Source organism: Neolamprologus brichardi, chromosome 14 (assembly GCF_056152115.1).
Source record: "Neolamprologus brichardi isolate AB-2024 chromosome 14, ASM5615211v1, whole genome shotgun sequence".
Lineage (NCBI taxonomy): Eukaryota > Metazoa > Chordata > Actinopteri > Cichliformes > Cichlidae > Neolamprologus > Neolamprologus brichardi.
In genome coordinates, this window is record NC_142117.1 from 7,886,795 (window position 1) to 7,902,512 (window position 15,718).

The following is a 15,718-nucleotide window of genomic DNA, read 5'->3' on the forward strand; positions in this document are numbered from 1 at the left end:
ACGTCTTAAAACTTATTTTTTTACTTTGGCTTTTGATTCTGTCTAGTTGGCTGGTCTAGCTTGTTGTGTTGTTACCTATTGTTTGTTGTCCTCTTTTATTGTTTGTTTTAACTGTCTCATGCTTTTACTGACTGTGAAGCACTATGGTCAACACTGTTGTTTTAATATGTGCTATATAAATAAATTTTGATTTGATTTGATATTTTTAAGTGCTTGATGTGTGATGTTATAATCCTGTAAATAATGGGCCATGAAATTAATTTGCTTTTTATAAGGAGTGATATATGCAGGACAACATCTTCCTGAAGAATTATTCCATGAAACTGCCAGTTAACAAGTTAAGACTACAGGAAGTGACAGTAAAATTAAATCTAGCAATGAGAGGTGGCTGTTCCTGATAAAAGGGCTCAGGTAGTATGTAATGAGTCATCAAGGTAACATTGTGCTAACACAAGTCTGTTACCATTTGAATACTTCTAATATCTGCAGAAAATAATATTTGCACTAACTAGTTATTTGTTCCAGTTAGCTTGTTATTACAAACAAATGATCTGAAGAGCAGGTTCCTGAGCATCCGTGCTCACAGCCACCTCTGTATATCTAAAATATAACCCTATTAGGGATGCACTGTCTCTGACATGATGCACATCCAAGTGTAGAAAGAACAGTCTGAAACTGAGCATTCTGAAGTCTTTTGGGTCCGACCTTGATATTTGAAATTTGGCAATCAACAATGGCAATATTGGAAAGAAAACCACCGTTATAATAATAAATCTATGAAAAAAATACAGAAAAACTTGTTAGAGCTCTCCAAGGTAAATTGCTAAAATGCTTTGTGGGCTAAATCAGGCAAAACCTTTGATTCTGAGTAAGTAATTATTATGTAATGAATGTATCTTTAATGCTAATCAGTTCAGTCCACACCTCCTGCTATTCACCTTTGTCCCTTGCTCAGTTCAAAGACCACTTTACGTCATCCAGAGCTGAGCTGGTTATTATTAAATTTTATATATAGCACTCTGGCTTGTTTGAGATTTCTTTCATAGATTGTAAAAGATGTATGTAGATATCTTCAGGATATCAAAGTGAGGCCAAGCCGAAGTTCCACAGTGACATAGGATCAAGTCAATAAAGCCAGAGTTCTTCCACACACAGTCCAATAGAGTGGTCTGCGACCAGCTGACAACCACTGATTGTGACTCCAGTGAGCTAAACCGGTGCCGAAGGTGAACATTTTACTGAAATTTTACTTTTGGCTAGTAGCTAGTGAATTTTTCTATTCAGGGAAAACATCTCCCTAGCAACTGGGGCTAGGGAAACGTTCACTATGGCAGACAACTCTTGAGCAATGTGCACATGACGTTACGACTAAAAACTGAAAGATATCTACTGGAAGCAGTGTTCTGATGAATTGATGGCTTCAGTCCGTAGTTCCAGGTTTTACTAAATAGGACATCGTGGTGTTTTTGTGGTAAAAAGGAGAATAATCGCTGGGTGGGCTTACCCAGTGACTGACGAGTAGCTAAATTTACCAAAAGGTTTAAGGCTTCACAATGGGCCAACCAATATTTGACATCATGGTGGCTTTATAGGGAGTGTATGGGTATTATGCACAATGTACACAAGAAGTAAACATACAGAAGAGCATAAAAGACACTTATTGCTCATACCAACATGGTGGTCTAATTTTTTTTTATACTTTTTGACCCAGCAGTCCTCTAACTTACCCCATACGTTCCCAAGCAGTGTCTCCAACTTGAAGCCTGTAAAATTGGCTGTGGTGGGGCCCGTCGCATTGGGCTTCAGGTCAGGAAGCGTGATAGATTGAGGGTGCACGGCGAAGAAGCTGATGAAGACAGTGATCAGGACAACAATAACAATCACAAAGATGAGGAAGGTGGTTTTGGCATAAATGTGGGCTCCCACCAGGCACACCAGCAGGCACAGTAGGGCAATCCCAGTGCCATAAAGCAGAGACCACCAGTAGCCAGATGGAAGAACCTGGTAGTGAGAAGTGGCTACATTCCCAGCTAAAAGGATGAAATGAGAGACCCATTTTAATAATGTTAAGAAAGCTTAAATACACCACTCCCAATCTTAATGTGAGTTTTTCAAACAAAAGTACACAATTATGCTAATGAGACAAACTATGAAAGTGAAAGTTACCTTCAGGGACTCCAAATGTGGACAAGATAGCTTCAACCAGACCGAGCACCATCAGAGCACTGCCGCACACATTAGCCAGGAAGAACATGATGCCGATGCTGCCACCAAACTCTGGTCCCAGTGCTCGGCTGATCATGTCTGAGTGCCGTTAAGGCAAAGCACACTTGTTTCATTCATTCACATGTATGTGCATTTCTCTACAGATAGTAGTCTAATAGTTTCAGGCAATATCATTACCTCCCTTGTAGTTTTTTTGGTTTATATTAGCTTAGCTTAGCATAAAGACTTCAAGCTGGGAAAAATAGGTAGCAAGCTGTCCAAAGACCAGTTAGAGAGTTTTGGGAGTGCTGGTAAGCGGATTGTGTTCCTTTTAAACCGAGGCATACTGGCTGTTAACACTCACTTCTAACAACATTTAAACAAACAGCCGTAAAAAGAAAGTAGACAGGAATACTGGGAGGCTAGATATACAGCAAAGGCAAGAAGTGGCAAAGACAAAGGAAAAGGCTTACGGTGAATTTATAGTGACACCAAGATAAGATCAAAAGACTTGCAATGATTGGCTAGACAGACAGAGACTAATCTGAAAAGGACATGCGTTAGAGTGATTAAGGACAGAGGGCATTTCAACAAGTGAAAAGTGTGCATTGAGAAGATGGAAGGAGTACTCTGAGGAGCTGATGAACCAAGAAATAGAGAGAGAGAAGAGGATGGATGGAAAAAAGATGAATTAGGAAGTGCAGAGGATTAGTTAGGAGGTAGTAAGGGCTGCTATGAAGAGGATGAAAAGTGGAAAGGCAGGTGGTTCAGATAACATAGCTGTGCAGGTATGGAAATGTTTAGGAGAGAGGGCAGTGGACTTTTTACCAGGTTGTTTCACACAATCGAGGAAAGTGAGAGAATGCCTGAGAAATGGAGATATACAGATATGTAGGGTGAACAGGTGAAGGGCAGAGCTGTAGCAGATGCAGGATAAAGTTGATAAGCCATGCTATGAAGATGTAGGAAAGAGTTGTTGAAGCTAGGCTAAGAGGAATTTTGAATAATCTTGGAAATGCACCATTTAGAACCGTGGACATGGTCATGGTTGGAAGGCTGGATCCTCCCAAGTTTTATCCTCGCAAGTCAGTGCCTCATCTAGGGTCATGGCTCAAATAAAATGAGAGAAAATCTGAATTGGAATTGGAAAAGCAAAATTGCTAGAAGGCTTTGTTAAGTTGCCCAGATACTACAAATGAACCAAAATGTACAGTGTTATTCTTTCACAGTTAACTTCAAGCAAAAATACTTAAAATGTAATCCTGGCTTATTTGCACATTTTAGTATAAATGTGGTTATAATAGTTCTATTGGTCAGGACCCAAAATAAACATGATACTTTAAAAGTGTCTTTAGTACAGATAATCGCCAACCCTAGGTCCATTCAATGTCACTGACAAGTCTTGAACTGCACCAACATACAGATTATATTTGTTTAACTAGTGTTGGTTCTTTCAGTGCCTGCACCACTGGCACTGTTACAGTCGTATGCAGATGGCGTTTCTGTGTGTGTGTGTTTTAAGAGGATACAATAAGCTCCCCCGGCATCAAGGGCTCCATTGGTGGAGATGGCGCAGACAGACAGCACGGTCATACAGATGATGATGTAGGCCACAACATACATGGCAATAGCCTGGTAGAGCCCAGCTTGTCCCACTGCAAGTCCTAGTCAGAAAGCACAAACATGGTGAGATGAAGCACTAGAAACATTAGAGACCTAGAAAAATCTAGGATCTCTTTCTCAGACATGGTTTAATTTACCCTGCGGCACCTGAATCAGAAAACCCATAAATTACGAGCATGCAAGGAAAAAAACAGATAAATTAATGAGGGCAAGATGAAAAGTTTTTTATAAAAATTCATACTAAAGTCAGTCTGTATAGGTGGGGGTGGCATAAGGGTATAAAAATTCTGCAATATCACGCAGAACCATACCATGTAGTGATTTCAAAGTAATTAATAAAACCTTAAGTTGAATTCTGCAGTAAACAGGAAGCCAGTGAAAGTAAGTACCCTTTCAGCTGTGTGCAGCTATACGCAGGCAACACGGTGAGTTTAAATACTCAATGTGGGAAGAAATGAGGGCGCAGATACGTACTTAAGTAACTGTCGAGAATTGTTCAGATGTTGGTAACATCTGTAATCTGTACATAGAAAGTCTGACCTAAACTCTTGACTTGCTGGTTGAAATCGAGGTGTGGCTCATATTCCTAATGTGTTGCTTTGGGTCAGTTATCAGTCATCCAAGGTAGGGAGTGACACTGAGAAATATTACCCAGACTATAAAAAACAAAGACTTCAGTTTTATTTTTTTTTCTTTGTCTTTTGTAAAGCCAGCAGACAAAATTCTCTTTGCTTGGAGATGAACCCCAGTAAGAAGTGAACCATCTTTGAAAAATACTTTTAAACCTGAACTTCCCTCACTGAGCCACTAATCCTGTGCTCAACTGTCTGAAAGCAGAAGTTACCAATGTGGTGTTGCACTGGTGACACCACCAATGTGGTATCGAAAATGTGAGCATTTAGAGTAACATGATAATTCCCCCAAACAAGCAGCGGAACCATCATGAAAATAGCCTTTTGTACTGCAGAAACAAATGCATGCTTGCTTCAACTGTATGATGAACACATCTGCAAAACTCCTTCAGGAAATGAAAAATGAAAGCAGCTCTGTCTTCGGCAAAAAATGACTCATCAAAACATTCCAACCTCAGTGAAAGCGAAACTGGAATCACATGTTGGAAGAAAATTCCCACTTCTCACAATAGCATCTGTGGTTGGAATGGTTCCTGACAGAAAGGAATTCCGAGGAAAACGAGAGTTTTTACACAACAATAAGTATAACTAAAATTTCTGATATTCAAAAGCGAATGAATGTGCATCTAAATACATTTGGGACAAGATATTAAGCTCACTTTACACCATGCTAGACACACATTTACCACATTATCACTAGTAAAACTGTAACCTTTGAGAGGCATTAAAAGCACCATGGTTTCACACACTGTGACCAGTACTGCTGTGGATCTCACATGATCTCCAAGGACCAGACCTACAATCTCTTTAAGAATGCAGCAGGCACGGTTAATGAATGCAGCTTTACTTTCTTGTCACTATTATCTTGTCAGTCGGGCATATTTTAGTCAAAGTCTTCATCCTTATCTGCGCCAGTTGTCAAGACTGATAAAATAGTAATTTCACATCCACAATGAAACCCCTAACAGTTCCTGTGCAAGGAGTCTGAAAACAGACACAACACTGTGTTTTCCCTGTGTGTGTGTGTTTTAGGAACCCTCCCTGCACAGCAGCTGACGTCTCACGAGACTGAGGCAGGGGGACAGTGGCGGTGGTGGGGTGGGGAAAACAACTAACACAAGCAGCAATGCCCAGATATGAGGGGTTGTGATGAGAGAAAAGAGAAGGTGAAGTTAGATGTGACCTCTTTTAATGCTTTAAACACAGAAATAGGGGAAAGTGCATTAAATGATAAATATCTGCTTATTTTCATAGCAAGGTAAACAGTGGATGACCTCAGAGTGCTCCTAACTTAATATAGTATAGTCTATTTTTCATATTTGTCAAATATGTTGTTTTAGCATTATTGAGTATGGTAGGAGGTGTTAGCAAACCTCCGATGAGATTGACCGCAGATGTTATCTGTCGTTTAATATTTGGAGACCATTTCTCCTTCTTTTGTATCCTTCTGTCATTTTCCTCTCTGCTTAAAAAAGGGGGGGGGGGGGGGGAGAGAGTCCTTCTCCCTAGTAGCAATAGTTTTTCCTCTCGTGACTAAGGGCTAAATAGATTTGTGGCCCACTGTGATCTTCACTAGAATCTAGTCTTAACTGTAAGGGCAAAATTCTTTGGTAGTTTCATGGATATATAGAGAGAAATCCATCGTCTCAACTGGTCCACAAACAAGTACAACCTGTAGGATTTTAATCGGAGCAGAACACTCAGTTACACCTTCCCTCATTTAACAACACTGAGGGAAATTTTTACATCTACTCACTTTTGTATAACATGAAATTCCTGGCTATCTAAAGCTCCTTTTAGCAAATAAGCAAAGGCTGTACATCAGTGAGGTGGGAAAATCTCTCTTACTTCAGTCATCCACAGAGGCAGGTTATATGAAAAACTATGTGAGACAGTTTAGGGTTTGAATATTTAAAAAAAAAGCTATAGATGTGCCTCCTCGTGATATCAATGAATGAATGCCGTGCATACAGGTAATGGACATAGGCTGTCACACCTGTACTGCAAAGCCGGAATGTCACGAAAGTGACATGTGACAGTGACAAGTAACGGAACATAACGGGATTTAACGTGAAAGTTAAAAAAAAAAAAAAAAAGGGGGGGGGGGGGGGGGGTCACAGTCGAGACATACACCCTCAACTTTGCTGAAAAGTGCACAACTTTAAAAATCTCTAAAGAGTTTGGCATCGCTCTTACCAAACAGGTGATTAGCGCACGTCCGTCTAAATGAGCACTCACCTATTCTGAGAAAGACTACCACGCTGAACATCGATAGCAAGGTAGGGATGACTACACCGAAGAAGGTGGAGAGTTTCTTCTGTTGCTTCTGCTGGGCAGCCCTCCGCCCTTGGCTGCCCGGGTTATGAACCGGGGCCTGGCTGCCCGCCTGTGACCGCAGCTCGGATTCATTGACGCTGGTAGAGAGGCGGTAGTGGAGGAGAGGAGTCCGCTCTGTCATGGTGAAACTTGCTCCCGGACTAGATTTCAAAACTTCATTAAAAAAAAGTGTCCCGGATAAATTTGAGCGATCAGACACCAGAGTTTAACTCTTGAAGTCTGCCCGGTTCGTGGAATATCTTCGAGCGTATTCCAACCGTTTCAAAAACCGAAGCAAGTGTATCAGTGGCGAGTCCTCATCAAAAAGAATCAACTTTACCTACCTACATAGCAAAGCAGTGGTTATGTTAGTAATTTAAAAAAATAAATAAAATACAAATGCGTGTTAAACCTACATTTTAAAACGAGTAGGCCTTTCCTATAGCGTTATAATTCTGTTAAATGCCACATCAAGCGACTGTTGTATCGTAACATCTCGTACAACTATATAGAAGAATATCATGTGACACGGGAATGTCATTTTGTCCTAATAGCGGTGATTTCCGGTTAAAACTGCCACAGTAGAACACATCGGAAAGGCAACGTAATGTAATTATGCCTAACTACCCCGGATGCAAACGGAAGGTAGGTGTATGAAGAGCTACCGTGTGGTTTTCGTATGTGTGCGTGTCATATGAAGACCAACGTGATTTTTTTTTTAATGCCAGCACAGACGACTATACAAATGTTTTGTTTTGTAGGCAATGTGCACAGCTTCCGGTTTTGTCCTGTGTTTTCAGTGCAGCGTCTTGATTTTCTGATTTTCCAGCGCCCCTTGGTTCCTGCCTGTTGCCTTTGGTCATATGACCAGGTTGGCTGGGCCAATCACAGCAGTCCATTCTTCCGGCCACCTGCTGCATCAGGTTAGCCAGTTATTACGCTTGTGAACCTGGATACCTTCAAGGTCTTACACTGTTAGAATGCAAAGTTACCATTCTAAACTTGAAATTATGACAGAAAACATACTAAATGCAGGCTTATTGTTATTATTATATACTTTATTATTTTGTGAAATTGCCGAAGGCACACTGAACATTGATAAACACAGATCAATCATGCTTCTTTAAAATTTTTACACTGTAATTTTAAAATGTAATTTTTTTAAAAAGCTATTACATTTTATAGCTTTTTTATGTTTTAAAAGTTCATTTAATATCAATAATTAAAGTGATCCACATAATACAGAGTGGTCCAACTGCTGCCATAGACAGTCCAAAGTCCTCCACAATAAATAAATAACAAAAAACAGAGTGTCTCTAGCAAAGTCTTTGATGGGCACTGCAATCATTCAGCAATAATTGGCTAGCGTATACATATATATAAACTGAGCCACACTTTTACATGTTTTAAATAAGCAAACACATACATACTTTTTGTGCAGAATATATAGAATTAAGGCAGAATAACACATACTCTCTGCATCCATACACATCCATCTGTTATTTATTAACATGAGACATGAGTGCAGTCATTATGATCACTTTTGTTGTAGAATACAAAATTCTCATAAACTTAATTGATTCCTTGCACTCCAGGCCAAGTACACAGAGTTGGGAGCCATCCACAGGTGGTGACGGTGATGAACAATATCTGATGCATATTGGCACACAATACGATTAATGCAACCTCATACCTACAGAGGGTGCTACAGTCACAGTTTCTGTTGCACTTTGCCATAACAAGTATGAGCACACAGACAGACTTTGTTCATTTTTAGCACTAGTGTAGGTAGCTAGTCATTACACAGATTCCCTTGCATGGTTCATCTGTGGGCTGTCTGATGTAAAGCCAGGAGAGTAAATAGCACTTTAGTCAGATTTCCTCATCTTAAAAGCCAATTTGAATTTTCCTGGCACAGTTGGTTGCGCAATATATCTTTGTAAATACAAACAGTGGGCTTTTAGATCTAAAGCACACTGCCACCACCACTATCAACTCTACTATCAGTCACTGTCGGCTCCTTCACTTAAATCCAAGTGATTCAAGGTGAATGGAATGTCTTAATATTAGTCATGCGTGGCAATGTGCATGGCAATCCGTTGATGTGTCAGTTACTTGGCTCCAAACTTGAGTACACTCTCACATTTCCCAACTTAGTTGAATGAGCTGAGCATATTGACTGCAGTGATCCCTAAACATTTTCTCATGCCAGCATGAGGTCCAAACTTCAATTTATCCACTATTGTGATTTAGGATTAAATATCTGCAGAACTAAAGGCAGCCTTAGTAAGCTGTGTGTTCTTCTTCAAATGCAAAGCAGTGTATAAAAAATGATACCTGGTCAGTTCCAGCTTGTTATCACGGGGATTTTGAGCATGTTATTAGGCTTTATGCTAGCACTTGGCTCCATGCACCGATGTAGGTTTCTCTTTCACTTGTACAATTAGAGTCTTTAAAAACGGTTCTTGTTGCCTTTTGGAAACATTTCTGCAGAAGCATTTCCTCCATGTGAGGTTTACATCTTCCATTTACACTCAGAGCACTCTCAGATTGTTACCTTTAAACATCCTTCCATTCAATGCAAATGTCACAATGTTCCAACTCCCAGTCTTTTCTTCCTGGGTCCTCTCAGCGTACTTCATTCACATCTTCCTTCCTTTTACTAAGTGAACCTTGTGGACACTCCTTAGCAAAGAGCTCAAGTTTTCCTTTGAGTAGCTGTTTGGAGCCATCCAGCACTTTTTTCAGTGTGGTTTCATTTGAGCAGTGCTGCACTACTGAAGGAGACGCTGTCACCAGACCACTCTGTAAGTAAGAAGAACTCAGTTAAGCATTCATTGGCTTTTTTTTTTGTCACTACAAACATTTCTATATAAAGGCTGCTGATAGCATGCATGTGTCCAAATCTATATGTAAAATTTGTGTCATCTATAAGACGCAGTATGTTGAAAAATTAAAGATGGTTTCATTGGGTCTCATTAATCATAAAAGCAACACCAAGGGCACCTCAGGTGTTACATGAAACAAGTGCGTTTCTTCAATTAATTAGATGAAGTCAAGTATTTTTTTTCAAGTATTTTAGTCAAGTATGTTTTTTTACATGGTGTCCCCTTTGTACTCATTCTCTAAATATTCCTGTTTTTTCTCTGTCTTTTCCAAGGGTATATGTTGTCAAGTAGTTTGAATTCTCTGTATTTGTAACAAATACCCACAATATACAATATATATATATACAATATACACAGCCTACACTCACTGGCCACTTCATTTGTTCCTTACTAGTACCAGGTTGGACGCCCTTTTCCTCCCTGCCTTAATTCTTTGTGGCATAGATTCAAGAAGGTGCAGGTCCTTATTTGACTTTTATCGCCTTAAACATTTGCACAACGTTTAGGAAAAGTAGTGTTATGATGCATTACCTGAACGTTATTCTTGACAAGTATCAGATAATTGCGGACAATAGCACGCAGGTCAACCAAGCAGCTCTGATTTGTTTTAGCCTGCTCTAATCCGTCGTGTAACATTTGGAGGGATGCCAGTACTTCAGCATGCTTCTCCTGGAGCTTGAAAAAAACCCAAACACAAACACAAAAGCGATTACAACTTTGTTATCGGTTACAATCCCAACATACGTGACGGTATCGTGGTCCCATTAATGTTCAACAATACAAATAGAGCATATCAACATATGCTGACATCCAGATGACCTGTTTTTAGGGGAAAATAGTAAAGCTTTGTATGTGAAACTTATACTGGAATCAGCAAAATGAAAGATCGTTTGAAGCCTGAGTCGTAATGTTGCAGCCTTAGTTTTACAAATCAAAATATTAAACAGAAAAAATCATTAAAACAATCATTTCAGTAATGCTGGAAAAATATCATGCCAATTTGCAGTGCCACCTTCTTTCAGGTTTATCTGTCCACTTAATGCGTGTTATTACTTCCTATCATTCCCACAGTGAAGTTCAGATTGGGCAATATGTGCTTACTAAAGGCCTACAGTTGTCTGCAGCATCATGCATCCCAGCATCATAATGTTGTCAATGTGAACTTTGGATTGTGTCCATTTCTGATGAATTTCATTCAGGACTTGAAAAGGATTCAGTAGAAGTTCAGTAGAATTTCACTCATTATTCGTAAGCACTCATCATGTCCCCATGTACGATATGAATAAATGAACATGAATGATGCAATGTTTATTTTTGGATGCTTCTTCCATGCCATACCTCTCGCTCATAGGCGAACAGCAGCAGGCAGTCTAAGCGGGGTCATGCTAAATTCTTTCCTTCCAAAGTCTTTATCAGATTTATCTTAGCTGTTATGGCCTTTGTTTCTCTTTCGAGAGTTTTGAACAGCACATTTTAGTCAATCTTACAGCTGATGTGAAGTTATCGCAGTTCAGTGAATCTCATTTGATAAGAAATGATTAAAATGTTTGTTGTTGGATTTTTCAATGATTTTTTTTTATTAAAGCATTTTACTTTTAATCACTTTTGATATTTAGCAATATATCTGCAGACCTAATATTAATTCCAACAATCAGGTGTGTTTTGTGTTTAGAACAAATTGTCAGCACGTCCGCATTCTTATTGTTAGCAGTGTTTGCAGGGGCTTGTGCAAGGAGACATGACTGGGCCTCCCAGGTGCCTACCTATTGATGCAGTTGGGCTACAGTACTGCTAGTCTTACAATGCACAGTGCACAGATAGGACCAGTGATTAGGGATGGGTATCAAAAAACGGTTCTTGTTGAGAACCGGTTCCCACTGTTTCAAATCCTTGGAATTGTTTGCCATTTTTGCAAACGATTCCCTTATCAATTCCAGTCGCCCCGAATGATGTCACCACGTTGCGGAGCGTCATTTACCTGGCAGGAAACACGGCGCCTAAGCGGCTCAAACGCTCAAAAGTTTGGTTATACTTTACGAGAACGGATGACAACAGGGCAACTTGCAATACTTGCAAAGTAGATATTTCATTTAAGGGAGGAAACACTACGAATATGCAAAAGCATTTGCTCACAAAACACGCGATGACCTTAAATGAATGTCGTGTTTTTAATTCCACTCCGGACTCGTGAATCTCAACCCAGCAGCAGCGGTAACGTTTGCACGTCTTCTCCCGTTAATGCAGCAGGTAAATAATCAACTAACAGTGCATATTATGTTAGCGCGATCTGCCTTATTACAAAACCTGCCATTACTGTGCGTTTAGGTGACCATGATGAGAGAGACAGAGTCTGGCTGGCTCAGATGCTGGCAGTTCTCACTGCAGTTTACCGGTAGCATCTCCTTTCAGGCCAGGATAGACGAATGTCACCGAGCAGTGACTAAGTTTGTGGTAAAAGGCTTGCACCCATTTGCCACAGCAGATGATTTTCAGTAAGTGAATGTGTTTAATTGTAGGCAGGGACATTACTGGATATTCTTGTGTAATTGCTACAGAATACAGAATATTTCTTTTATTATTTTACATTTACAATTTATTTCCTGGGGACCGTGTGACACCCCATTGAAGAGCCATAGGTTGGATCTCTTAAGATCTCACTGTTGGTTTTGTAAGGCCATGTTACTCCTGAATTTCTATCTTGTTCAAAGAGAAGATATAAAACAAAGTTCTAAGCTAATCGACCTTAGTGTTCTCCTTTTTAAAAAAGAATCGATAAAGGATCAAATCGTCATCTTCACAGAATTGCTGCTTGATGTCCTTAAACATGTCACTTCGTTGCTCGTTGTTTTGCAGATTTTCAAATATATCTATAAATCTATGGGCAGAGTCAGGGCAGAGTGTATATACAGTTAAAATCTATTATAGTTACCAGTAACAACACTGACAATGCTGTCAGACCGGAAGAGCAGCAGATTTTGGCAAGTGCAACGTAGTGGGATTATATTACTTCCATGGAAGTCTGTGGAGTATGTGCCAGAACTTTTTCTATCTAGTTTTGTGCATGTGACACAACTGACTGTGAACCACTATTTACATTATACCTCTTCTAAACCTCTTCTAAGCCCTTGAGGCAGCCTTTAAAAACACAAGCTGTTACTGAACTTTTTAACAAAGTAGAAATTGCTGTTTGAACAGAAGACAAGAATGCTGCTTTGTTTAATTGTCTTCTGTAGTCTTGATGAAGCTTTTTGCAGTTAACTAACTGAAAAACTGAAAAAAAGGTTTAAAAGTAAGAAATAACTGATGTTATACAGTACACTTGCAGACAAAATAAAATGAGACTTGGTCAGTGGCCACTGACGCATACATTTACTGAGACTAGGATGTCTGGTAGCCTACTCTTATATTTGTTGACAAACTGTTTTTGCTAAACATACTTCGGCTGTACTTACAGTTTTATTATTCCATTCTGCGGGTTGTATTGCGGTACATAGCCGTACTGAAGAGGGCAGCTTCTCTGAGACGCTGCACTTGAGTACCTGAGTACATCAACAACAGCACATTATCCATGCATTCATGAAAATGACTCACTTTGTTAAACAAAAAGAGTCAAGCATTTTCAATAAAAATTCAAAATAAATATAAATAAATGTTATAATTGTGCCTCCTAAAATGTGTACGTTTAAAAACTGCTTATCAGCATCCCCACATTTACATTGTTTTCATGTTACTTTGGTAGATTGATAGAATGCATTTCCTCACCTGCTTTTTAAATCTATTCATCAGTTCATCCCTAACACATTTTTTGCAAAACTGCAAAGACAGTGATGTTGCATGAACTTCAGGTCGGTGGGTAAAAATCATTCCTGTCAGCAGCAGCAGCAGCAGAAGTCCTGGAGGAGCACACAATGGAGATGACTGACGAGCCATCTACCTCATTCATGCAACAGCAGACACAATTTAACCTATCTGTTTGTTTCATTATATCTCCTCCCCTCTTTTATCCACATTGACGCAGAATGTTCAGTGAAGTAAGCAGCATGCAGCATAGCCCGCCCATTTATGCGTCGCTGTCTGATTCTGCCAAATACCGCCCATAGGTTTCGTCTTTACAATCCTTACACCCATTTCCATTCATGTGTTCTACTCGCATATGTTTATGTTAGGTGTGAAAGTTAGGATGGGGTGAGTAAAAGTGTGAAAGCACCAAGTATCTTCATTTAGCTTTCTTTTTTTCTTGCTGATTATATAAGTCACAATGATGTCATGAATCACTGTTCCGAAGAAAGAGCATGAAATTCTCAGGTTCTGGAGAAATACATCAGAGCAGGAGTCCTAAAAAAATTAGGGCCGAGACTCTACCACACCATGTTTGACATATAACACATTTATACACTACTCTAAGTAACTATGAGTCACACTGTCGCTTTATCTCCTCCTCTTCTCTGCGAGTACAAGCAGCATACTTACTGCTATGCGCCATAACCCGCTTCTGGACGCATGGTTTCCTTAACTATGGTTCCTCAACCTCCATTCTTCTTCTTTTTGTTGCCACAAAAATTGGGGCAGATGTTCAGAAATCATTTTGTATTAATCATATAGTCTCTTTTCAGTCTACAAAGCTCAAGCAGAGTCCCAGAAATACTGGCATCAAGATTCCTTTCAGCTATTTTCTCTTTCACTTGTTCACCACAATAAAGCGTGTATTGAGAGGGGCTTGTGGCTTTGCTGTGAGCTTTTAGAGAAAGAAGTCTGTGTATTTGACTTAGCCCGAAGTTAATATTTGACTCTGGTTCCTCAGTGCAAATAAGACCAGAGAGGCACCACATAGACCCAGACTATAGCAACCAGTTATGACACCATGATGCAGACATATGGAACTCATAATGAAATACTGTAGTTAATTTCGCTCTTATAGTGCTCTGTTTTGGGTCATAAGGCACTAGGCTAGACTAAGCACAGGCTTGTGTGACAACAACATTGTTTCAACTGCTGCTATTGGCACATCCAGTAATGTTCATTGCTCATAGAGGAATCCAGTTTGTTTTGGATCACCATCATAGAAAGAAAAGATACCAAAATAAAAGTGATGAAACCATTGGAGGAGACCTTCTCCAGAACAGACATGCATGCTATATGGGTCAAGCAAGCAAGCTGAGGTTTCCCCATGAATGCACTTTAAATTCAAGTGGCATTCTTTGAATGTTTCCTGCAAGGGAAAATACAGCAAGCTACTTTCAGCAGCTCCCATAATCACACGAGGTCACCACAACAAGAAACTCCACTCCCCATCTTTGATTTGTTTTTTTACACCATATGCCTTTCCTTACACAACCCCAAGGGATTTGTGTCTCCTGCTGTGAATCTTTTGTTTATTAAATGATTGTGTAAACCATTACACTGGAAACACAGACAAGAAAATTCAGCAGTGGAAGCTACTCACTACTCGCCTCTCCCGAGTGATCTCTATATGGTGAGCAAAATGCAAAAATATTTTTTGCACACTACTCAGGTCATTTAATCGTCACTGCAGTCACACATGTAGAGTGTAATAGACAGCAAGACATAAACGTATTTTCTCAAATAAACTAAATATATGTAGTTAAATATTTTGTCAATGTTTTTGTATGGATGTGCCCTATTTTCATGAGGCATTTTTAGACAGTTCTTTTAAAGGGAATATCTGGTTTGAACCTTCAGGTCCTCAGGTGCGCTACCTGTGCTTTGGGAGCATTCTTTTCAGGTACTCCAGGCTCACTGTTTCACATAGCAGTTGAGAAAGTGAGTCATTAAGAAAGAAGGTGGAGTTTGTTGATTCAAATTGTGTTCAATTGTGTGTCAAACACAATTGACAAAACAATAACTTCGGTAACAAACACAACGGGGCAATTGGGGAACGGGTCGTTATCTGCAGCCCAAGAGAAGCCAGAACCAAAAGGGAGACCAGGCCTGACGGTGGATTACACTAGGTTGAAGCCTCAGGAACTAATTGAGCGTGCCACTGGTTTCAGTGATAGCAACCTACAGCTGGACTGGGTGGCTCAAAATGCTAAA

The 15,718-nt window shown here is 39.7% G+C and overlaps 2 protein-coding genes across 3 annotated transcripts in view; both read right to left on the reverse strand.

Annotated features, from left to right (window-relative positions):
* Positions 1-7,332, reverse strand: part of zgc:153039 — a 76,425-nt gene extending 69,093 nt beyond the window's left edge. Inside the window, exons 1-4 of the mRNA XM_006801178.2 lie at positions 6,699-7,332; positions 3,735-3,869; positions 2,167-2,304; positions 1,728-2,030 (exon numbers count right to left, since the gene is read on the reverse strand). Coding sequence (XP_006801241.2) covers positions 1,728-2,030; positions 2,167-2,304; positions 3,735-3,869; positions 6,699-6,918 — 796 coding nt within the window. The 5' untranslated portion in view covers positions 6,919-7,332. The remainder of the gene's footprint in view (positions 1-1,727; positions 2,031-2,166; positions 2,305-3,734; positions 3,870-6,698) is intronic.
* An 860-nt stretch (positions 7,333-8,192) lies between these two features.
* On the reverse strand, positions 8,193-14,378 carry LOC148098794 (uncharacterized). Of its 2 annotated transcripts, XM_087851473.1 has the most exons (5): positions 14,135-14,378; positions 13,427-13,557; positions 13,117-13,203; positions 10,196-10,339; positions 8,193-9,581 (listed from the first exon to the last, which is right to left on the reverse strand). In XM_087851473.1, exons 1-5 carry the CDS (start codon positions 14,145-14,147, stop codon positions 9,405-9,407), a joined length of 552 nt encoding a protein of 183 aa, XP_087707599.1. In that variant the 5' UTR covers positions 14,148-14,378; the 3' UTR covers positions 8,193-9,404. The 2 variants fall into 2 exon arrangements, with proteins under 2 accessions (XP_087707599.1, XP_087707598.1); XM_087851472.1 differs by lacking the exon at positions 14,135-14,378 and having other exon boundaries at positions 13,427-13,933.
* Between the last annotated feature and the right edge of the window lie 1,340 nt (positions 14,379-15,718).

Coding starts and splice junctions, on each gene's coding strand:
- LOC148098794 (XM_087851472.1), bottom strand. CDS start 13,594: ATGGCTCGTCAGTCATCTCCATTGTGTGCTCCTCCAGGACTTCTGCTG. Junction 10,340..13,116: donor CAGAATGGAATAATAAAACT/GTAAGTACAGCC, acceptor GTTTTTTTCAAG/CTCCAGGAGAAGCATGCTGA. Junction 9,582..10,195: donor TTGTCAAGAATAACGTTCAG/GTAATGCATCAT, acceptor TCTTACTTACAG/AGTGGTCTGGTGACAGCGTC.